The 24724-nt window shown below is 40.3% G+C and overlaps 1 protein-coding gene across 2 annotated transcripts in view; it reads right to left on the bottom strand.

The window, feature by feature from the left end:
• The window catches only part of prkcbb (protein kinase C, beta b), an 88243-nt gene extending 73874 nt beyond the window's left edge, over positions 1-14369 (bottom strand). For both annotated transcript variants that reach the window (XM_061749744.1, XM_061749743.1), the window contains exons 1-2: positions 13926-14369; positions 11534-11565 (exon numbers count right to left, since the gene is read on the bottom strand). In XM_061749744.1, the coding sequence (XP_061605728.1) occupies positions 11534-11565; positions 13926-14104 (211 nt within the window). In that variant the 5' untranslated portion in view covers positions 14105-14369. The remainder of the gene's footprint in view (positions 1-11533; positions 11566-13925) is intronic.
• Between the last annotated feature and the right edge of the window lie 10355 nt (positions 14370-24724).

The raw sequence follows: 24724 nt of genomic DNA, 5'->3' as shown, positions 1-24724 counted from the left end.
ATCCAAAGAACTGCAAGCCTCACTGGACTTAGTTAAGGTCAGTGTTCATGACTCAACCATGAGAAAACACTAGGAAAAATAGCATCAATGGGAGAGTCCCAAGGCGAAACCCACTGCTAAGAAAAGAGAAGACAAATTATCATCTTTCATTTGCCAAAGGATTCCTCCACAGCAATGCAAAGGACTCCAGTTATCGCAAACACTTGATTTCAGTTATTGCTACCAAAGATGGCACAACCAGTTATGTGGTTCAAGGGCAATTACTTTTTCACATAGTGCCAATTACTTCCCCTTAATAAATATAAATCATAATTTAGAAACTGTATTTATATTTTCTTGGATTGTCTTTGTGAGATAAAACTGAAAGAAGATCAAAAACATTTAAGTGTGATAAGTATAAAAAAATGGAAATCAGAAAGTGGGAAAATACATTTTCATGGCACTGAATGTGTAAAATGTCGTGTTGCTTTAAATTACACCGGTAACACAAATAAGTACTTATTATGTGAACACTGATTATTTTATTGATAAAATAGATTCATCATCTACTACTTCAACCGCTTAGCCTGTTCAGTTTCACTAATGGGCTGGAGCCTGTTCCAGCTACCGTTGGGCAAGAGTCAAGGTATCACGTTCACATCTATGAGTCGACAATTAACATAACATGGATCTGTTGGAATGCCGAAGGAAACCGGAGTACTCAGAGTAAATCCAAAAATTAAGTATAAGGACAATGTTCAAACTCTATACAGAATGGGCCATGGCCAGATTCAAACCCAGAAACGTTGACAATGAGGCTAACCACAACCAACGTCCTGCCCCGAACAAGATCTTACTCTAATTTATTCTCAGTCTGACAGTACCAAAAGTAAACACACCAACAGTTCATGTCAAGTCTTTAAACAAGGACAAAATAACAAAACACACACACCAACATGGATGGAATGGACAGATATTGCTGATAGTCTAATAAATAATTAAGGTGAGCAATGTTACATTAATGTATTAATCCTAACCAACCGCTTGCTTTAATAAATACATGTATTCATCAAAATGTGGTAATGTACTTTTTCACATTGACAAACGAGAGGTCTTTACACCACTAAAACTGAAAAGAGGAAGAAGTTACAGGAAGAAGCACTCTGCGTTACCCTGCCTGAAATAAAAATATATCAAATTCAGTTTCGCCAAAAAAAAAAACTGCTCTGTCAGAATGTTAGGGAAATTCTGAATTAAAAAGTGACATTTTGATTGTTTATGTGGTTCTGAAGTGTAAATTATTAGACTCATAGTGAGTCAGAACCTTACAAGTGTGAGAATGCTGGCTGTACGGAGCACAGTTTGCAGATGTTGGATACAGAGAGCAAAAGGTATCTTCTTTGATCCCCCCCCCCAAAAAAACAAACAAAAAAAAAAAGCTTAATAATTATAATAAGAGCCAAGAAGACTATTTAGTTACCGACACATTCATATTCCGTCTGAACAGAACCAAAATTCTACTTAAGACTTTTAAATGGGTCACTGATGGTGTAGCGGTACACCCACCTGACTTTGGTGAGGGCAGCATGGGTTCAGTTCCCACTCAGTGACCGTGTGAATGTGAGTGGGAATGGTTGTCCATGTCTATATGTGCCCTGTGGCTGACTGGCGATCAGTTCAGGGTGTAGGCCGCCTTTCGCCCGAAGTCGGCTGGGATAGGCTCCAGCGCCCCACGACCCTAACCAGGATAAGCAAAAATGGATGGATGGATGGACTTTTAAATGAGTGCAAAAGTGCTTAAAATGTGAATAATAACAGTCATTGCGTTTGCATTCAGGGTGCAGGGTTATTTTAGGTGAAAAACCATGGTAGACATGACGGGGGGGGGAAATAATAATACTGTATTTTCACGACCATAAGGCGCACTTAAAAGTCTTACATTTTCTCCAAAATGGACAGGGCGCCTTATAATGTGGCGCGCCTTATGTGTGCACTGAGTTCCAACATCTATAAATGTTGTTGTGTGATGAGCGCTCCACTTGACATTTTTTATTTTTTTTTTCCCTGCCGACACGCTGATTACACAGAGGAAAGAGGAAAAGCGGATGTGGCTGAGGACAGGGGAAGGGTGCGTGAAGTAGGACGCTAAAGCCACGCCCCCAGTAAGTATATAGCGCCGGGGTGTTTTTTTAAAAAACTATTTTTTTATTTATTTTATTTTTTTTACCGCTTGACTGACTGGGATCATTTCCGGGGTCTGCATTGTGCAAAACAACATGGGATTGGCTAAGGACCCCGAAAATGTCACCTACGAAGAGACACGCTTACGAAGCACAGTTGAAACTGCAAGCTATCAGTTACGAGGAGGAACGTGGGAATCGATCAGCGAATTCAAGATCAACGAATCCATGGTTCGCAAGTGGAGGTAACAGGAAAACGAGCTTCGCCAAGTCAAGAAAACGAAGCTGTTTCCGCAGAGAAAAAAGAAAAACAAAACGCGGAAACGAGGCGAGGTGGCCCAACTCGAGCAATGGATTAATGAGCAAAGAACAGCCGGGAGAAGCGTCTCTTGTCACCATTCGACTGAGTGCAATAAGTCAGGGCTTGCCATCATTCCAGGAGGCTTGACGAACCGCTGGACATCCATGTAAACGGGGCGTTCCGAGTGAAGTGAGCGCAGTGGGAGCCATGGATGACAGATGGCGAACACAGCTTTACTAAGACTAGGAGGCAGCGCCGGGCGAGTTACGCCACAATTTGTGAATGGCTTGTGGATGCTCGGGCTAACGTGTCTGCTTGCACTGTTGTTCGAGCTTTCGCACGGCAACGAGACTGACTCGAACCTGGCGTGTTTGATGCAGAACTTGCCGAGCTGTTCATTGCAGATACAGAAGATGAGGACTTTGATGGATTTGTGGAGAAGGATTGATAAAAAAATAACGTGAGTACATTGTTAAATACTTCAATAAAGTACAACCGAACTCAGTTTTGCTCCCGCTGCCTTTTTAAAAACATTGTTTTAGCGTGCATGCATGCTACCGTATGTTTTAAGATAGCTTAAGTTTTACCATGCCTGCGCCCAATAATACGGTGCGCCTTATTTATGTGATAAATACAGAAATACACCCCGTAACTGAGACTGCGTCTTTTAATACGGTGCGCCCTATGGTCGCGAAAATACCGCAATGAAAATTTTCTTTTTTTTAATTAAAAAAAACCTCTAGATTTTAATACTGATGCTCATGCTCAGTTGGTAAAGGCACATTAGCTCAGCTGGATAAGTTCATGCAGTTAAATTGTTTCATATGAACTTTTGACAATGTCGAAAATACATCTAGTGAGAGGGTTTCGATTTGTTTTTCATCTGAAAATAGGGTCTCTGCTTTCCAATGTAACTGCACTTAAAATATAATCTATAATTGTAATTGCGACGGTCCAAAGAAATTCAACAACAAATGAGGAAAAAAAAGATTATTATTATTAAAGAGTGGTCAGCCAACCAAAATTATTCCAGGAGTGCAACTACAACTCATCCAGGAAGTCACAAAAGAACCCATAAAGACATCCGAAGAACTGCAAGGGTCACTGGACTCAGTTAAGGTCAGTGTTCGTGGCTCAACCATAAGAAAGACACTGGGAAAAAATGACATCCGTGGGAGAAAAGGCGAAAACCACCATTGAGAGAGAAAAAAAAACAAAAACAAAAAAAAAAAAAACACAAATGCGCATCTTACATTTGCCTAAAAATATCATGATGATCCCCAAGGCTTTTGGAGAGATGTTCTGTGGACTGACAAGACAAATGTTGAACTTTTTGGAAGGTGTGAGGCCTGTTACATCTGGCATGAAAATAACACAGCATTTGATCAAAAGAACATCACGCCACAGTGAAACATGGTGGTGGTCTGGGGCTGCTTAGCTACTTCAGGACCTGGATGACTTACTGTGATTAATAGAGCAATTAATTATGTTGTCTACCACAAATTCTTACAGGCAAGTGTCTGGCATTAGTTTGTGCCCTCAAGTTCAGGTGCTCATGGGCTCTGCAGCAGGACAGCAACTTGAAGCATAACGGCAAGTCCACCTCTGAATGACTCAATAGTTTTGGAATACTACTCAAAACTATCAATCAAAGACAAAAAATTAAGTGAGAGCTTCTGTAATTTGGCAAACATTTTTAACATTACAGCACAACAAAGTAGAAAGAGTGCAGACCTCTGCCATGGTGGAACAATACTAATTTGAATCAGCACCAAACCTGTGCACCATCATAGCTAGCCAAATCCTGCATGTGTTAATTTTGTTATTGAAATACATAGTTTGACTATCCATCCATCCATTTTCAACACCGCTTATCCTGGTTAGGGTTGCGGGACACTGGAGCCTATCCCAGCTGACTTCGGGCGAAAGGCGGACTACACCCTGAACTGGTCGCCAGTCAGTCGCAGGGCACATATAGACACGGACAACCATTCGCACTCACATTCACACCGTCACTGAGTGGGAACTGAACCCACGCTGCCTGCACCAAAGTCAGGCGAGTGTACCACTACACCATCAGTGACTCCATAGTTTGACTACTAATTTTAAAATATGATTAAACGCCCTGTTCTCTAAAATGCTGAATGTGCACCATCCAGATCTGCGATCAAATGATTCCTTATGCCAACAATGAAAAATAAAACAAGCAGCTATGGTGAAGGCAACAGAAGGCTTTTAAGTTTGTATTACATCTTGCCATTATATTGAACCATACCAGGTTGGGAAAGCCCTTAATACGTACTCAAAAACAATTTACTGTAATTATGCCTCATGAAACCTAGGAGTCATGGAGATCGGAAGAACACAGCTGATCTCCCAAATCCACGCTCTCTGTCATGTTTGTCTAGCATTGTGGCTTTTGAATGATCCTGGTTTTCCTTCCATTTTGTCTTCACACCTACACATTCCATCCATCCAGGCATCCATCCATCACCCCATTTCATGTTGCCCTCAGTGGAACACTTGGGCTATTTATAAAAGCATCAAAGCCCACAGCTTCCAACACACTGCCACTAGAGAGAAGAGGGGGAGATGGAGTGCGAGATGGAGAGGGAACAGGGGAGCCAAAGTAGAGAGGGAAGGAGGCTGGGGGACATTGAGGTATGAGAAGAAAAAGACAGATGGAGGCATAGGAGCAGTAGCATGAGAACGGAGAAACTGGTAGGCACAGAGGGAGAAAGCAGTAGATCAAATACCAAATCAGGGTCAACAGAGGAAAGGAAAACAAAAAAGAACCTATCCGCTTCCCTTTGCTTTGGGAACTCATCGATGCAGCTCAATTTGTTTTTATGCATGCATCTGTGCGTGAATGTGCATGTTTGTGTGCGTAGGAGGCATGTTTTTAGACCCGGCGCCCACGCAGGTTGGAGCTGCAGAAGCACCTAAGATGCGACGGGCATCACCAACACCAACTATTTGCAAATGTTCACTTAGTCATTTGAACCCGGACGGGCTCAAATTTTAAGAATCAAGAAGAAGTGTGGGCACCGTGCCAGCCGGCACCGCCATGGTTAATGCCAAACACAAGAGACAGGCGATTAAATTTCAAAGACACCTTAGTCAGAAAGAAGTAGGAACCGACCTTCGAACTGAAAATAAATAAATAAATAAATAATGTCTGAAAGGCGCTAATAGCTGAAGCAAACAACACGTTTATGGACTTGTTTTAAGTGCATGCCCACTCCCACATCATTTATGTCCTCTTGTTTCACCTCATTTCTATACCACTTCTTGCCTGTCCGTTACCTCCTCTGCCAGAAAAATAAATCTCATCCACCAACTCCCGGCTCAAGTGTCATTGCAGCATGTACCTCTCTCTCTCTCACTCATTTCGCAACAGCTGCCTCGCTGGACTTGCTCTATTTTCATCAGTATACTGTATAATTGTCATATGCCTGCAGAAAGCACCCGCTTCGCTCACACGGCAAGATTTTGAAGAACATTCTCATAAATGACCCACTATTTGTCAAAAAAATGCATCTTATGCATGTTACACTGTGAAGGGCTTACTTTTAGGATGTAATGCTGTATGAAAGGGTGCACTGAAGACATTATGGAAATCTTACTATGTGATGTATTTATCTCCAAATCAAGCAGCCTCTCCTTTCCCAGCATTGCCCTGCAATGTACCTCAGGACATATTGCATGTGTTACATTTACAGTATAAACCTATAGAGAAAACAGCACTTTTTTTTTTGGCTCTCAAAAACCACGTAACATCTTTTGATCTTCATTTCAAATGAACATCTGCTTCCTTCACCTTTTGGTTTATCCATCTCCTCATTGGGATTTTCACTCATTCATTTTCCCATCAGAGAGGAATCGCTAATGTTGAACACCATTGAAGCCGTGTAGTTCGGAAATTGACCACCTCTGCGTGTGTTTTGCTTTTTCTTTGGCTTGTTGTGGCCTTTTTCCACAAAAGAATGACCAGCCTCAACAAGGATACACTGGATACTACCTAAGGTAGGAAAAGGTCAAGCATCAACATCAGTTGTCACTTAACAAAGGCAGATGATTTGTTGTTTGTAAATTTTAAAGATTAACTTCTTTTTAGACTTGTGTGGCATTTAAAATGTTACAAAATTACTGTAAATGCATTACACTTTTTTATTTAAGAAAGCGTGTTTCTTTGTTTTACAAACTATTATATATAATACTATCAGTGGTTCACTCATTTTAAGACATTTACAACCATTAGTAATCTTAAAACAGTTTTCCTTTTTTGTTTAATTAGCTTTTATTTTGCCCCCTTTTCCATCTCTGTGACTCCTGACGCTTTCCAAGCACCTTCACAAAAAAAAAAAAACACAATTTTAAGTCTTAATAAAGGCATAATCTTGCTTGTGTTTGAGCTCTCTAGATTGTGCAGGCATACCGAATGTTATGACCGCAGGGAGGGTAGAATTTCCTGCAGAGATGAGGGTAGCGGCTGCCCAAAGCAGTGTCAAAGGTAATGTTACTTTTCTTATTAACAAGTATTGTTGTCAGTGGCTCTATTTCTCAGAGGAGCCTCCGCATGGACCTTACTATTTCACATAATAAATAAGCCAATTGGCAATCAAATCTCTGCAATTTTCTTCTGTCTGGGATACAAATTGAGGAGGAAAACAATCTCCACTCTGACCTGAATGCACATTGGAGGCATTGTTTACACAAGCAACAATCCGCAGAAAGAGAAAGAATCAGCAACAGTAGACTAGACACACACAAAACTAAACCCAACCAACCTCACTACACTGCATTTGCACTGGCAGACTGTGCAAACCATAGTTTAATTCCCATTCTCCTTGCAAAAACATTTAAAAATAACACTGCCTAAAATAGATGCTACAGGCTTGATGGAAAGATGAATGTGTACTGACTTTCTATATTATTATAAATATAGTTTGGAGTTGTTTGTGAATCAAGAGTGTTGATCCATGGCGTAATTCACCAGCTGTGTTCACACATATGCCTCTCTGGTCTGGACCAAAGCAAATTATACGTATATGGTGCCTTTTTTGAAATTGCAAATGCATTCAGACTGCCATCTTTAACACTGGAACAAAAGCCGTCAAAATGAAAATGATGTCGATAAAGCCGTACAGTATATGGTGGGGTTTTTTTCGACCAGCCGAGATGTCAAGAGGAGCTTTCATAAAAGGCAAGAGTTCCTCTGTTATCACACAAGCAGATAAGCAACAATGAGACAGCAGATTTCAAATGTTTTACTGTAGTTTCATTATTTCCTTATGCTTTCTGTCTTTGGTCCGTGCAGTGTTCAAATTCCACCTGAAATGATTCAAATCATGCCAGAGTTCATTTCCAAGCTAACCTAGATACACCAACCTCTTCAAGCGATCTTGGACCTCTTGTTTGGTGTTGTGTGTTGTGATGTTTGTGTTTCCACTAGGTCAAAGAAACTGCCCTATCAGCCCAACTGCACAAGACTTATTTTCCACATGTCAAAGGCAAAGCAGATTAGGGGACTGAGGATACGTACCTTCTTATCTATCCCATGTCTTACTAAGACCACATCGCTCATGATCATACTGCACAACTTGCTCATCAAAGTTTTAAATTCCATTCTTTCCGAACTCTAAAAAGGCTGGACAATGATCTGTAGCGCACATACACATCAGGAAAGAATGTTGGTCCAGAATGAATATATACATAGTTTACACCTCCAGAAAGTGAACATTGTGTATGAGTATAGCTTTTATAGCACTTTTCTCTGAAAATATTTTTGAATGTGTCTATGGTGATTTTTGTCTGTTGTGGTTTCTCTGAAAAGATTTTTGAATGTGTCTGAATTTTTTTCCATTCCTCAAGAGAAAATTTGTATGTGTTTGAGGTCAAGGTTCTCAGGTACTTCCACACTAAACTAATCCAACTGTGTCTTTATGGATCTTGCTTTCAGTCAATTGCAGTCACGTTGGAACAGAAAAGGCCTTCCTCAAGCTGTTCCCACAAAGATTTGTCACACCCGCGACCCTAGTGAGGATAAGCGGTTCGGAAAATGGATCTTGATAAAATAAAGAATTAAGATTCAGAGGGAAATGGCTCAAGTCAGGATGTGTGTCCCAAATCCCAATACTTTTGCAATTGATAGTATATTTGAGGACATTCCTTTTTTCCTTTGATTCATTTTATACAGTATAAATCCCAGTTACCCATCCACCGACAACAAGACTGCCTTCCTCTTCAAGCACACCGAGACCCCCCTGCAGCGCAACAGATGCATTCCTAAAGGACACTATTTACGTACCACATATTCACCCAGGCTAATTATCAGCTATCACACTGCTGTGCTGAACAGCACCTCTTCCATCTTACGCCATATAGGCAGTTGTGTTCCACTGTTGCTAGGAGACATGAAAATCATTGAATAAATCCAGTAGGTGATTAAATAAAATTATATGGAAAAAAAAAAATATTCATCAGAGGGAGGCATATCAGTCCATATTTTCAGCTGTCCCTGTTCATTTCCGAAGACACACAAAGTGAAGGTGTGTCTAAAGAAAAATGCAACAGACGGAAGCATTTTACAAAGATACACAGAGAAGTCTTAAAGGAGATAATAGCTGATTCCACCAAGTTTAGGTTTGGGCGTTAAGTTGCATCAATTACTGAGTCACAACATTGTGTTCCATGAGTTCTTTGTGGTTGGATGACATCTGCAAAATATGGCGACACAGTGATGCTTCATCATTGAAGGAAGTAAGGCTGCTGTTAGTGTTTGGTACTGAGCATGTGGGTTCACAAAAGTTTCCATCCAAACAAAATTACTGTTTTACCTACAAACACATTGATACATTTAAGCCAATTGTAGGCCACATATGGACAAAGAGCCATTCCTACCTAAGGGCGGTTTAGAGTCTTCAATGAACTTAACATGCATGTTTTTTGAATGTGGGAGGACCCCGGAGTCCCCTGAGAATATGAAAACTCCACGTAGGAAGCCAGGAGCCGGAATTCTAACCTCTAACCTCAGAACTGTGAAGTGGATCTGCTGACCACTGGGCCAGCGTGCGCTGTGTTGTCTTGTAAAACCAAACGATAAACAGGAAACCACCTTTGGGAGTTTGAACTACCATTATGAATGATATCACGCCAAGCGTCCACAAGTTACACATAACCACAGTTCAACGAGTATCATAGGATTAAATCTGCACCTTTTGGTTTTTCTTTGGCCACACTTTTTTCCCCCCCCAAAAGCTCGACCACTGCCAAGGACAAGACCATTTAAAGCAGCAAGCATCGTAAGGATTCATTTGTGACACCTATTTCCAAAGAAGGACCAACCTAATTAAGCAATGGAATTTATGAGAAGAATATACGAGGAAGTTCACTGAAGCGGACTCGCATTCAAATGAGACTCCAGCGTTATGATATGCATTGTCATTTGGTTGAAAAGTTAAGCTACAGAGTTTTATTGTGTTAACTTGTACGATCGTTAGGAATAAAGATGAAAAAGATTAAAAGGTTAAAAGATGAGATGCACAAGGCATATATCTGTGACACCACTCACCTCCGCAATATGCCCTTGTCTTTTAAAGTTAGGATTGAGTGGTTTTTAAAACGCTCTATTAGCAGTGGTTAACTTATTTTGCACACTTGAATGATTATTAAACATGTTAAATGCCCTTAAATGTATTGTCTGTACAAGTACCACTTGAGTTTAGATTAATTTTAGGTTATTTGTCAGAACGATTTTCTTTTTTTCCTCAAATCGAATCTTTTCGCAGCTTCATTGCCTCAAAGCACTTCTCTGCTGAGATCGCAATTGACTGTGCGATTGCCTTCCACCAGATTCCTTTGTCGTCATATACAAAACAATGGGAAAATGATTTCCCTCGTGTCAGTTTCTTAGCAGGAATTAAAGACACTAGTTGCGTTTTTACAACAATGGGGGTTTGAAAAGTTGTGAAATATAGTGACCAAATCTTTTCTAAACTCATGTTGTTAAATGACGCAGTGCATCACTGAACAGTTTCATGAAAATGGTAACCAAATTTATGTTGCAAAAGCAGTGATTTAGTGACCCCAAAAACCTTTGACCAGGGTTACATACCTCTAAGTCGCAAATATTTTGCATAAAGACCTGTCGAGCCTTGCAGCTTAATGGCTTATTTTAATGTTAAATTCAACAATGTAAAAATTTTAATTTGTTAAGGATTGTGTTTTCGTGGGAAATTTTATCAAATAAAGAGATGAAGGATGAAATGAAGAGGTTGGTGCGTGTTAACGCTGAGGGAGAAAAACTTGTCAGGAAAATTGAAGCAAATCTTAGAAGAAAAAAATAAAAAGAAAAACCTGTTATGTATAATGTCATTGCCAAGTGAAGGGGAGGTGGAAAATCGATTAAAATAAAAATGTATGATTTTTGTGAAAAATATTTTAATAAGACCATATTGCCCAGCCCGAGCTAATATTAATGGTAATAAGGTTTTTGTTTGGCTATTTTTGGAATATGAACAGCTTGAAGTCTGAGGTCAGTTCCACTATCCTGTACAATAATGGGCAAAAAAGAACTAATAACTCAATGCCATGTAAGTTTGCAACTTTGCAAGTTTATTATTATTATTATTATTTCTACCCTAGTGAGGATAAGCGGTTCAGAGAATGGATGGATGAATGGATAATAGAACATCAGAACCTCAATCTAGCTTCAAAGCATGTTGGAAACAATGTTTTTCTGGAGCTCAGCAGCAGACAAAGTGCCTCAGTCATCTAGCGGTGAAATAAGCATTGTATCTGTTCATTCCCATTGCATAATTAAACCTACACCTACAGTTGTATCCTCTGTATGACTCAAATCATCAAGTCAAGCCTCCACTTCCAGACTTATGCCTCCACCAGCATACTGTTTCCACACACTTCGTCCTTACTCATCTTTAATCAAGCAATTGTTTCTGTGAGGATATCAGCATTAGGATCTCATTTTAGCGCAGATATGTGCTAGAAAAAGGCTCGTGTGAAAACTCGGTGTGAAATTGTGAGAGAAGAGCAGGTGGGGGTGTCCTCCTACCTTGACATTGGAATCCCTGCTTGCCAAAACCCCTATGGAGAGAGAACACACACACACATACACACACACACACACACACACACACGCACAAAGAACAGGTTGGAAGGTTGTGCAGGCACCGTCGCACATAATCATGCAAACTGCTGTGTGTGTGTGTGCTCATTTTCATATTGTTGCTTCAAATAGATGATCTCCCTGAATGTGTGCAATCACTTAGCACTTTCATTGTTCTTGCTCATCACGCAGATAGATAGATAGATAGATAGATAGATAGATAGATAGATAGATAGATAGATAGATAGATAGATAGATAGATAGATAGATAGATAGATAGATAGATAGATAGATAGATAGATAGATAGATAGATAGACAGACAGACAGATATGCTTTCAATTGATCCAGAAATTACTATTTATAGATAAGAAATACTGTATCTATCAATAGAGTAGATGGCAGACGGTACAATTAATGTGTGTATCGCTTTATTGCCATTCATACAAGATTGTCATTATTTCAGTATATACTTTCTGTGACATTTTTGTTTGGTGGTTTGCCGTGAGATTTTTTTCTCACGTAGACGGGAAACAATGGTCCACGACCGTGCACAGAGCCACACCTCTTTTGGGTCAAGTCATGTATCCATTATTCAATTAAAAAGCCATCATCATGGGGCTTGCATCATTGTAGATTTGGGAGTAACACACAACAAAGCTAAAAATAAATGTGGCAAATTAGGACAACCTAGCGACAGAAATTCATTTCATAATTTCCAGTGCAACCCTGGTGGGCTGAGGACACCTAAACAATCTCGGAAAGGGAGTGAGAGGAGGATGCTTCAGCAGCCGAATACTTGGGTTTGGTTTGACTGTTTTTACAAAAATAGTAGCTTACAAGTAACTGTAATATTTGTAGTCTCTCTCAATACTCTGGCTGTTATTCACACAAGGTCTGCATATGCAAAGTCGCAGTCCATGGTCCATGTACTAGTACGCGTTTTGTCCTCATTAGTAGTGACTGTAATGACTGTCTTACTTTTTCCCCTACTAACCTGCAATTAAACCATACCAGTAAATTACAGTGCTGCACTAGTAACACTACAAGCCGCAAACAGCTCGGCAAGTGTCACTCGCTACTAACCACCTCCTCCTTTAAGGAAATTTGGTTGAGCATTTCTTCAGTATCCTTGATATCTATTTTAAGTAATCTAAGTGTAATAGTTGGATTAAGCGTGGGTCGATTGGTCATGTCTGTAGAGTGGGGTGCAGGCATGACCAATCGACCCAAGCTTACGCCAACTGTTACACAAGTAGTTTTCTTTTGTTTTTGTTTTGTTTTTTTACATTTGTGTATGTTTTAATTAGTTGTACATATTTTACACTACTGTATTGCTACATCACGTGTACACAGTTAGTCAGGGAATAAGACACAGTTTACCATTCGAAAGCGTTGTGTTTAAATAAGGGTTAACTTGAAACAAGTTATATTATTCAGTAGCCTACACTACAAGTTTTTGCTGACAAGCAAAAGCCTGAGATAATTTTGAAAGACAAATAAGTTGTTTTCTTGATGCACAAATCACATAACGAAAATGGCCCAAAAACCAAGGTACGTACTGTAACTTACCGTGGGTTACTACCTTTAACATCCCACCCCTACTAGAGGACATGTACTACTGTCGGACTACTACTCGTGAGGCATAACATTGCAGTAGTTGACAACTGTGTGCTACTAGTACTACTAGGGACATACAATTCAACTAGTTAACATCTAGCACCTCACTTGTATTACTAGTATTGCCCAGATGTATACCAGTGCACAGCTTTGCCTCCCTAGTAATATGTAGTTGTCCTATTAGTATGCAGAAATGTCATACCGTCGAGGAAAGCAGTAGTGGAAAAGACCACCAGGAAGACTCAGTCATTCCACTGTATATGGAAAACATTTATTCAAATGGTACAATTGTCCTCACTAGTAAGACAATTCAACACACTAGTAAGACGGCTAGGACGCACTAGTAGAAGCCAGGACTATGTCTTACTAGTGACATTTCAACTCTTGCCTTCAACTACTAGGACAAAGAGCATACTAGTACATGGATAATGATATTGAATACATTCTCTGAAATGTCTTCCAATGCAGCTATTTCTTTCTATGGGTGCACTTGCCCACAGGTGTACATCAACAAGTGCACGGTTATAATGGAATTCGAGGTTTCTTTTGGGAACACCGTGCACACCCTGTCTTTTATTCATGCAGTCACCAAACTACAGCTGACTGACATGTACGGCTGCATTTCATGAACAAATATATATATATATATATTCTGCAGCCCTTTCACTCAATTAATATTTCATTGAAGTCCAATTATACATCAGTGGCAGTGACGCTCACCAGATGAAGTCTGTGCAATGGCTGCAGAAGGTGGGCTGCTTGAAGAAGCGCGCGATGAATTTGTGGTCCTTCACTTCGTGGACGTTCTTCTGACGGAGGGCTCCTTGACGGGCGAAGCCCCTCATGGGCTGCTGGGGTCCGTCCTCGCCGTCACTGTTAGCCGCTGCGCTGTCAGCCATGCTCCAAAGCACAACAACTACCTGAGCTTTTTAACTGAAATGACAAGTTCGCGTCCGCTAAAAAAAAAAACAACAAAAAAATGCTCACAGGTGTGAAAGTCCTTGTTTGTTTGTTTTTCTTTTCTTTTGGTGCGGGAGCGATTTAAAGAGCGACGGCGTGAACCTGCTGCCGAATGTTTAATTGTCTTTCGGATTCAATGTTGAGTGGATGTGACGAGCGAGCAAGTCGCTGCGAAGCTGCCCGCGCGCACACACACACACAGACACGCACATACGCACAGACGCTGCTTCCTCGTTGCAGGGCGACCAATGCGCAGGAGAAAGAGAGTGAGAGAGAGAGAGAGAGAGAGAGAGAGAGAGAGAGAGAGAGACAGAGAGAACAGTCTTTGGAGCACTATTTGCTTCAATTCGATAGACATTGTGGCGCTCCTTCTGGTGTGGGCTCCTTGACTCATCGTTTATATATCATATATATATAATATACCTAATATATCATATATATATTATCGTTCTACATGTGTTGCTTCATTGTTTGTGTTTAAAAAAAAAATGCCCTTCAAAGGGTTATAAAAACAGCTACATTCATGCTATTCGTTAGCTTGTCTATTGCGTTTTCAATTATGTGTTAGCATTAAGCTAGTGAAGGCTTAATGATTGTTTTAACTACACAACGTGCAATTGCCTTTGTTTTATTTTTTGATTGACAGTAAACTTCAACTGGGAGTGAGAAAAGACAGCTTGAAACCTCTTTTTCGATGAATTGGCTCTGTGCATGCATCACTTCCGCGTTCGGTGGCACGTTAACTTCCGGTAGTCATGGTAACACATAATGACAAAATGGGAAACCCTCACATCTCGAAACAGAGTTGATGCTGGACATAGCGGCACACCCCAATGTAGGCTGAAGGAGCAATCACCTCATCTTTGAAAAGTTAACGATTTCGATGGCATTTTGACCTCGAAACGTTCTAGCGCCAAACTATTGACTACAGTGTATAGCTATTACACAATCCCAGGTTATCAGATTTAACACCAGGTTATTTTTCAGTCAGTTGGTGTCCGAAGTCAGCTGGGATAGTCTCCAGCTTTCTGCGACCCTGAACACGATAAGTGGTACAGAAAAGGGATGGATGGATTAAAAACCAAGTGGCAGGCCAACCATTTGGTGTGCAGACCTTTCAGTGGCGACTTACTCGACTTAATCCTACACTTAATACCAGAGGTGGCAAAAGTACTCACACTCTGTACTCAAATAAAAGTGCAAATATTGTGTATCGAAGAAAAAAGAACAAAGGGAAAATAACTAATTAGACTCCTTCACAAAAAAAGTAAAGTAAAAAAGTATAGACTGTGAAGTGTACAAAAGTTCAAGAGTGAAAAGAATTTTTTTACTCTCCATTGCATACAATGCTTGTTTCATGTTATGTTGTTTTTTTTTAAACCAAGAGAGCTCATGCTTATACGCCACCATCTTCCCATAGGTTTGCTAAAATTGCGAACTGACTAACAAAAATTGCTAAATTAGCTAATGATAACAAATTGGAAAAAAAATACACTTGAACTGTATGTTTTTTCAGAAAAGAATTTTTGAAGGCCAGAAGCTTGTGTTTTTTAGGCTGGCAAAAAACAACGCATTTGCCACAAGTCAATCTTGTTGCTGAAAATATCAAAAATTCTCTTAAATTAGGCCATGGATGGAGAATATCTTGTAACTCGGAATCGGTTGCATCACTGTCACAACAACAACAGAAAAACTTCCATAGTGCTAGTGTTAAGAAGAAAAAAGAAGTGTGTCTCGGCCTCACCTCAGGTCAGAGGATTATTCTGTGAAATCCTTTATCCAAATGAGCCGCACACTGGAAACCCTGTTACCTGTAAAAGCGGGCTTCCAAATATGAGAGCAATCACGTGACAGGGGAAAACAACAAACATATATCCTTCTCTGATTGAAAAGAGAAAAGCACAGCTGCTAAATTGCTTTCTTTTGCTCTCAAAGGGATTTCAGAGGATTGCCCATGTTTGTTGTATGGCTTGCATTTCGCAGAGTTTGCCAAGTATATTGAAACGCACACATTCAGTAGGTGCTTTATTAAGTACCATCCATCCATCCATCCATATTCTGAGTCGCTTCTCCTCACTAGAGTCGCGGGCGTGCTGGAGCCTATCCCAGCTGTCATCGGGCAGGGGGCGGGGTACACCCTGAACTGGTTGGCTTGATTAAGTACACCTCCAAAATCTAATGAGGATGAGCTGTTTCAAACGTTCTGCCCACACAAAGATAATAATTCAGTTATTGAGATTATAGACTGGATCGTATTAGATTGTGCAGGTATGGCTCTTGCAGCCAGTAAGTGTATTAAATTAAAATATGTACTGTACATTGTGCAAGTTTACTTTGGAATTAAAATCCATCCATCCGTTTTGTATAGCGCTTGTTATGATCAGGGTCATAAGTGAGCCAAGACAAGTACTTCGTTAATGTACTTCAATAGATTTTTCTGATGACTTCTTTACTTTTACTTCACATATTTGAAAACAAGTTCTGTACATTCTACTTTCTACTTTGCCTATTAAATACATTTTGGGGCCTGTACATTTTTACTTTTACTTAAGTAAAGGAAATAAATCACAATTTCAGATTGTCTTAGTACACAAGTATCTGTACTTCTACTTAAGTACAGAGTGTGAGTACCTCTGCCACAGTGCCACCCAATCATAGGGCACATATAGATAAACAGCCATTCACACCTATAGACAATGTAGAGTCTTCAGTTAACCTATGCATGTTTTTGGAATGTGGGAGGAAACCGGAGAACTCGGAGAAAAAAACAGGACCAACACGGGGAGAACATGCTCTTTTCACACAAAGCAGAGAATCGAACCCCGAACCTCTTAACTATGAGGCAGACGGTCTAACCAGTAGTCCACTGTGCTACCCAGAACTGAAATCATCTATCAACTATTAGCCTTCAGTCATTGCTGTAGAGCAGATTCTCAAGGTGGGCGGGGGTGGGTGCATGGTGGGGCTACATGAAACAATCACTGAATTAAATTTTCAAACACTGCGTGGTACAGTGGCATAATAATTTTTTTTAATCCAGTACATTAAATTAACATTTCATATCACAGGTCAGTTGTATTTAACTTTTAAGTATGATACATTTGCATTTAAGCCTAAAGAACAGTTTCTTTTCACACATTTATTTAGGTACCGTATTTTCACAACCATAAGTCTTAAATTTTCTCCAAAATGGACGGGGCACCTTATAATGCGGCGCGCCTTATGTGTGCACCGAGTTCCAAAATCTATAAATGTTGCACTTGACTGACTGGGAGCATTTCCTGCCGACACGTTGCTTATACAGAGGAAAAGCGGACGTGGCTGAGGACAGCATGCAGACGTAAAGGGGGAAGGGTGCGCGTGAAGGAGGACGCTAATGGCACCCAGTAGGTATATAGCGGCGGTATGTGCATTGTGCAAAACAACATTGGTTTGGCTAAGGACCCCCGAAAATGGCACCTACGAAGAGACACGCTTACGAAGCACAGTTTAAACTGCAAGCTATATCAGTTACTCGGAGGAACATGGGAATCGAGCAGGCGCGAGAGAATTCAAGATCAACGAATCCATGGTTTGCAAGTGGAGGAAGCAGGAAAACGAGCTTCGTCAAGTCAAGAAGACGAAGCTGAGTTTCCGCGGAAACAAGGCGAGGTGGCCCGAGTTGGAAGACCAACTCGAGCAATGGATTAATGAGCAATGAACAGCCGGGAGAAGCGTCTCTACACTCACCATTCGACGGAGGGCAATAACGCTTGCAGAATAAATGAAAATCGAACATTTTTAAGGAGGTTTCGTTTTATGAAACGGCGCCATCTATCCATCCGGGCAAGGACTACCATGGCGCAGCAATTTCCGGCAGATTACAAGGAAAATCTGGCCATCTTCCGCTCCTACTGCAGTAAAAAGATTGCCGACAAACACATCCAGCCCAACCAAATCACCAGCACAGACGAGGTGCCGCTCACTTTCGCTCACTTTCGACATCCCGGTGAACCACACTGTAGAGAAGAAGGGGACCACCACGGTAGAGATACGCACAACGGGGCACGAGAAGTCAGCTTTTACTGTTGTGCTTGGTTGCCATGGTAATGGACAGAAACTGCCACCTATGGTGATTTTTAAGAGGAAGACGCTGCCTAAAGAAAAGTTTCCAGCCCAAGTCATCGTTAAGGCCAATCAAAAGGGCTGGATGGACAAGGAGAAAATGAGAGAGTGGCTGAGTGAGGTGTACGTAAAGAGACCGGATGTTTTTTTTCCACACGTCACCGTCCCTGTTGATCTATGACTCTTTTATGGACAGAATTTCCAGGCGCAGCCGAGGCGTAGAGGGGGTCCGGTTTGGTGGCCTCAGTATTGCATCTCTGCTTTTTGCAGATGATGTGGTTCTGTTGGCTTCATCAAGCCGTGACCTCCAACTCTCACTAGAGCTGTTCGCAGCCGAGTGTGAAGCAGCTGGGATGAGAATCAGCACCTCCAAATCTGAGGCCATGCTCTTCAGTCGGAAAAGGGTGGCATGCCCTCTCCAGGTCGGGGATGAGATCCTGCCCCAAGTGGAGGAGTTCAAATATCTTGGGGTCTTCAACAAAATACAACCAAACTCAGTTTTGCTCCTGCTGCCTTTCAAAAAAATAAAAATGGTTTTAGCGTGCATGCATGCTACCGTATGTTTTAAGCTAGCGTATATTTTACCATGCCTGCGCCCAATAATACGGTGCGCCTTATGTATGTGTTAAATACAGAAATAGACCATGTAACTGAGACTGCGCCTATTAATACGGTGCGCCCTATGGTCGTGAAAATACGGTACTTTTATTCTTTTACCTTTTATGGACAATACATTTTAATTGTATCATTATTCAAGAAAAGTAATTATTTTCCCTATTTGAAAATGCAGTGTTAATGTTCAACCTGTGTATAATGTTACAGCGTCTTAAAATAATACTAAAGGGCCTACTACACTACCGTATCTTAATGTTGGTTATTATAGTGGTACTTGAGGAGCGAAGTATTTTTTTGAGGTGGTACTTAGTGCAAAAGGTTTGAGGACCACTGCTGTAGACAAAAAAAATCACTCGAATTTTAGCAAACGAGGTGTAAAACATTGATTCATGGTCTTCCACCTGTTTAAAAGCAATAGTCTCACAGTGACAGCTCCAATACACACACACACACATACACACGAACACACAGTTGCGGCCGGCTGGTGACAAATGATGTAAATGAGATTAATTTATCTGAGAGACAGACAGCAGCCAGTGGTATTCTCTCTGCTTCCATCAATTGAGATACTGACATTGATTAATCAAGGAGTTAAAATCTCACATTTCATATTGTTATGAAACATTTTAGATTGGAGCCCCAGTTATCTGCAGTGTTACATAATCACGTGACCCTGCAGACTGTAAAATTATGAGAACGTCTTCGTTTGCGGCAGTTTTCGGCATCGAGAGGCTCAGATGGTGACGTAAGCATTCACTGTGAGTACCTGGATGTGTATATATAGAATGTCACAGTGTGACTCATTTCATATCGCACATAAGCCACTCTTCTCTTTTTCTTCGGGATCTGATATAACTATGGTGCAGGGAAAGCGTGTTTATGATGATAGGCCAGCAATGATTCTCTGTAACGTGGATGGCAGCAATACAATATATGTCACAGTGATTCACTTTTTTTTTAGTATACTTTTTACAGTAGTAAAAGAGTAGTCCGCTGAGAAATCACTGTTGTGTCAAATGTTTTGGAATAATTTTCTCATTCTGAGTACTGGTATAGCTATGTTCCTGCCAATTCTCCCTGTCCTTTATCTGCTGTGTTAAATAGTGGAGCCCTCACCCCAAGTTGCCAAGGAAACAGCAGTTGTGTATTCTGCCAAGCAACAAGTGGCTGTGCAGAAAAAGGTGCAACACTACCTGGAAAAACAATGTCAGCAATCACAATTGTCACGTTGTCTATTTCTTGTTAGTATATTGCTTTTGTAAGTTGAACATTTACGGACCATGAGAGATTGTATAGAACTGCAATTTTTAGTATGTAGCCTAGCTGGGTCTCACCAGTTTTTACATAAAAATATTGCACCATAGAAGAACCAAAATCGTGCTTCCAGTCATAGCATACTCATTACAATATATTGAAATGATCATATTTGTAAATGCGTGGGCACAAGAAAGTTGGCACACCTGACGAGTCGAAAAGTTGTTTTGCTGGAGGACTTTATTACTGTATTTTTTAAAGCATACCGTATTTTCCCTTTTTCTGCTCCCACACTGGACCAGTATATTCCCCTCTCACACTGTGGTTCTCATTGCTTCTTCCTCCCACTATTGGCCCGGGGAGGGAGTAAACAACAGGCACACGGTGCTGCTCCAGCTGCTCTGTTTCACCTGTGCAGGAGGAACTTTAGTTGCACAAATGCTACGTGCATTTTGGAGCCAGCACCAACCAAGGTGGACTTGGACACATGTACACGTGAACCCTGGTTGATCATGGGGAATACGTTCCAGAACCACCCACAATATAGAGTAGACAGACCATGTAAAAAAAAACTTAACTAAATATAAAATAAAAATAGTTTTACTCTCCCACACACTTTCAACACATTTAAACTCATATAAATACATTTTTTTTAAAAACTAATCAAATCACACTTTTAATAGAATTCCTTAGCGCCTGTTCTCACTCTCGCTTGCACAGTCCTTCAAAAAGGAGGCAAAGAGTACTTGCTTCAAACTCTTTAGTATACACACAAAACAAAAGAGAATTAAACACTATATATTTAAACACCAAACTGTTCAACCAAACCATGTAGTTTCACCTATTGACATTCCGCTAGCTTAATGCTAACTTACAATGCAAAACACCATAGGCAAGTTAATGGAAATTAGCATCGATGTTACAGTAATTAGACCTTCAAACAGCTGCTACTTTAAAAAAAAAAAAAAAAACACAAACAGAACATACAATACTCACAGGCATATATTATCTCTCCTCTGTGACTTTTAGGCCTACAGGAGATTTGTTAAGGACCTCCTCTGCTTCTTCTTCCTGGTCTTAATTACACTGTCTTCCAGTAGACATGGTTCTGCCGGGCACAGCAAGGTACTATACCAGGGGTGTCAAACTCTTTTTTTGTCTCAGGCCGCGTGATTTCCCTCAGAGGGCCGTTAGAACAGTGAAACCATATAAATGTTTAATTACCAAAACATATTATTAACATTACACAACAAATTGAGGGATAACTAGTTTTGAAATCAGAAGACAAGGAAAATTGTTTGTTCAAGTAGTTACTGTAGAAGAAGGGTTTGGTAACAGAAAAATGCAATATCTCAACATTATTGTTTATTATGACAATTTTGACATTACACATAATTTTTGTGTCTATCATAATATTATCCGACACAAGCGCTGGAACAAAACCTGGGTTTACAAATAGCATAATGCCATCAGAGGCAATATTTTATCAGCATTTTATTTATATATTTTACCCCTCAAATATATCTCATAAAACTGAGGGTATATTTTGAACTGTTATCTCTATGACACTGTATGTCAACATGTACACTAATTTATAAACACAAGTTGAACAAAATACAACTAGGTGCTCATTCCGAAATGAATTGGGGATGCATAAAATATGTCCACTTCCTTATTCTTGTGATAAGGTCACATTTTACATAAAAAAACAAAACAAAACAAAACAAAAAAACACCTCCACTCACTGGCCACAGCTTTGGGGGACACTTCATTAAGTACTCCTGCACATACATCACAAGAGTATCAAAAATAACCTGCCTTTGCAAAAACTAAATTTTCAGTTTTGACATTGTCAGGAAAATATTAATTTAGCAATAAATGTATTATTGTGGTTGTAATTTGAAGTGGCGTAGAAACGCACTACATCATACATACACGTTCAAATTATTAAAGACATTGCTTGGGGGAGTTGAAGTGTACCTTATGAGGACATATTCCATTACAAATATGGGCTGTGTCCAAGACCAGCTGAAATGAAATGAAGAAGATATAAATAAATAAATAAATAAATAAATAAATAAATAAAAAACCTGAACCTCAAACGAGAGATGAGAAAGTCATTGCACTGTGCGCAGCACTGCTATAAATACCGCATATACGGTATTGGACTGCGGTCAAGCCAGCCTCCACTCGTCAAGTCCCATCCCACCAGAAGAGATGGTGGGAACAGTATGGTGAACAGTACTGTCGGGCAAGATACAACAAGAAAGAGACGTTCTCCCTCCAGCCTGGTGGCCATCTCCATCTCTCATCTCGAAAACACACAACCACAAAACAGCCTCGTATGACGTCTGTGTCACAATTTCATTCTCCCTTAAAAAAAATGCGTCCTCACCTCCTCCTTTGAAAGCTCCTGACAGATAATATAATGGCGCCATCTCGTGGTCAGGTTACTCATCCCAAGCCTAAACTTCTATCATTGCCGTTGTGGACAGACTTAGTTGATTTTCTGAACAGTTGAATTCACATCCATCCATCCATCCATTTTCTGAGCCGCTTCTCCTCACTAGGGTCGCGGGCGTGCTGGAGCCTATCCCAGCTGTCATCGGGCAGGAGGCGGGGTACACCCTGAACTGGTTGCCAGCCAATCGCAGGGCACATAGAAACAAACAACCATTCACACTCACAGTCATGCCTACAGGCAATTTAGAGTCTCCAATTAATGCATGTTTTTAGGATGTGGGAGGAAACCGGAGAGCCCGGAGAAAACCCATGCAGGCACGGGGAGAACATGCAAACTCCACACAGGTGGGGACGGGGATTGAACCCCGCACCTCAGAACTGTGAGGCTGATGCTCTAACCAGTCGGCCACCGTGCCGCCCAGTTGAATTCACATTACATAAAAATAAATAAATAAAATAATATATATTTTTAAAAATTACAAAATTTAAACGTCTGATATTTTCACAATTTCCCCCCCTTTCTAACTCTACGTAATAAAATCGGATACGGTGCATTTCTGCGTTATTGCCAGTGCCGGAGCATTATGCCCAGCAAGGCCTTCTCTGCTGGCCTAAAACCTTTTAGAGGTACTGACCTACATTTACAGGCTGAATTATACTATATGTTCCATAAATTTGTATTCATTAATTCCCAAGTGTATTCTCTTCATGCCATACCATTTCTTATCGCCTCTATGTGCTACCATGTCAATCTAATCTGCACAGCGCCTTCAGAATCAGTTGTGTTGGCCAATGTAACTTAAACTATATTAGTAATGAGAACTCCTCCAAGTGGTACAATTTGTAATTCAACCAAAATCTGAAGAATTACCTCCACAAGTGTCTTTTTCTTTGGCTTTTTGTGTTGTTTGCAATGCCACCAAACAGGGTGCCAGTGATGGCAAGGATGAAACGTATAAGGATTTTCTATTAAGGGTTCTGGAAAACTGGAGCTTATTCTAACTGACTTGAGGCGAAAAGCAGATGACGCCTGAACCGGTGGCTAGTAAATCACAGGCCACATATATACGTAAACAACCATTTACAATCACAATCACCCCCGTCACCGAGTGTGAACTGAACCCACACTGCCTGATTGGAAGTCTGGCAACTGAACCACTGCAGCAGCTGTGTCCAATTTTTTTTCCTTTGAGGGCTGCATACAGAAAAATTAAAGGACCCCAAGGGCCACTGACATTCTTTGATTTTATTAAACACGCTAAAACCCTTCTATCAAGGAGATATATATTCGAGTTAATTTGAGAAACTGACAGCACAGCTTTATTTTATATGTAAAAAGGCAAATAGTTTTGAATGTTTCATGATTTTTTGGGGTGGCCCGGGGCCCCATAACCCATTAGAATAGTTCTGTCCCTGCCCTGAGCAGATCTCCATATTCAGAACCAAAACGAGCGCAATCTGTAGTAAAGTGACAATATTTCAAGCAGTGTTTATTTGAGGATTATAATTAATTAGTTCTGTGATATGTGCATACATTTTAAGTGTCATAGAACAGATTGTGTTGGACTTTGGAAGTTCCACTGTATTCTTTATTAAATCAAAGCTTTCTGTCTGTGTATTGGAATATGTAGGGACTTACTGGAAATGTTTTACATAGATCCTGTTTGTTTGAAAAATAATTACAGCGAAGTGCTGCTTCCCTCTTTCAGTGATGTCACACTTCGAAACAAACCCACAGTAGTTTTACATATAATATCTGGCCGCAAAAAGACATTGTATAAAAATGTTTGTCAGACTTTCAATTTCTATACAAATAATAAGAAAACACCAATGGGAGTTTCATATCATTATCGAACATCTACGAACGGTTAAGGCTCCATGGTATCTATGTTCTGATCATGCTTTTGATTAAAAGCTCCTGTGGCCTTAATATCGTATACTATTTATAGTAGAAGAAAAAAAAAACTTTTCATAAACTGACATAATCCTTCTAAGCAATATGTTTTATGTTGCATTTGATCAGTGGCAGGCTGTGCATTTGGTACCTGGGCCAGTGGGGACTGACCCGACTTAATCCACTTCTCATACTACCACTATCAAGTTCCAATTATAGAAAACCGCAG

This window comes from Phyllopteryx taeniolatus, chromosome 16 (assembly GCF_024500385.1).
Source record: "Phyllopteryx taeniolatus isolate TA_2022b chromosome 16, UOR_Ptae_1.2, whole genome shotgun sequence".
NCBI classification, from domain to species: Eukaryota; Metazoa; Chordata; class Actinopteri; order Syngnathiformes; family Syngnathidae; genus Phyllopteryx; species Phyllopteryx taeniolatus.
Note: the sequence above shows the minus strand (reverse complement) of the source record. Positions and strands in the feature narration are given on the sequence as shown.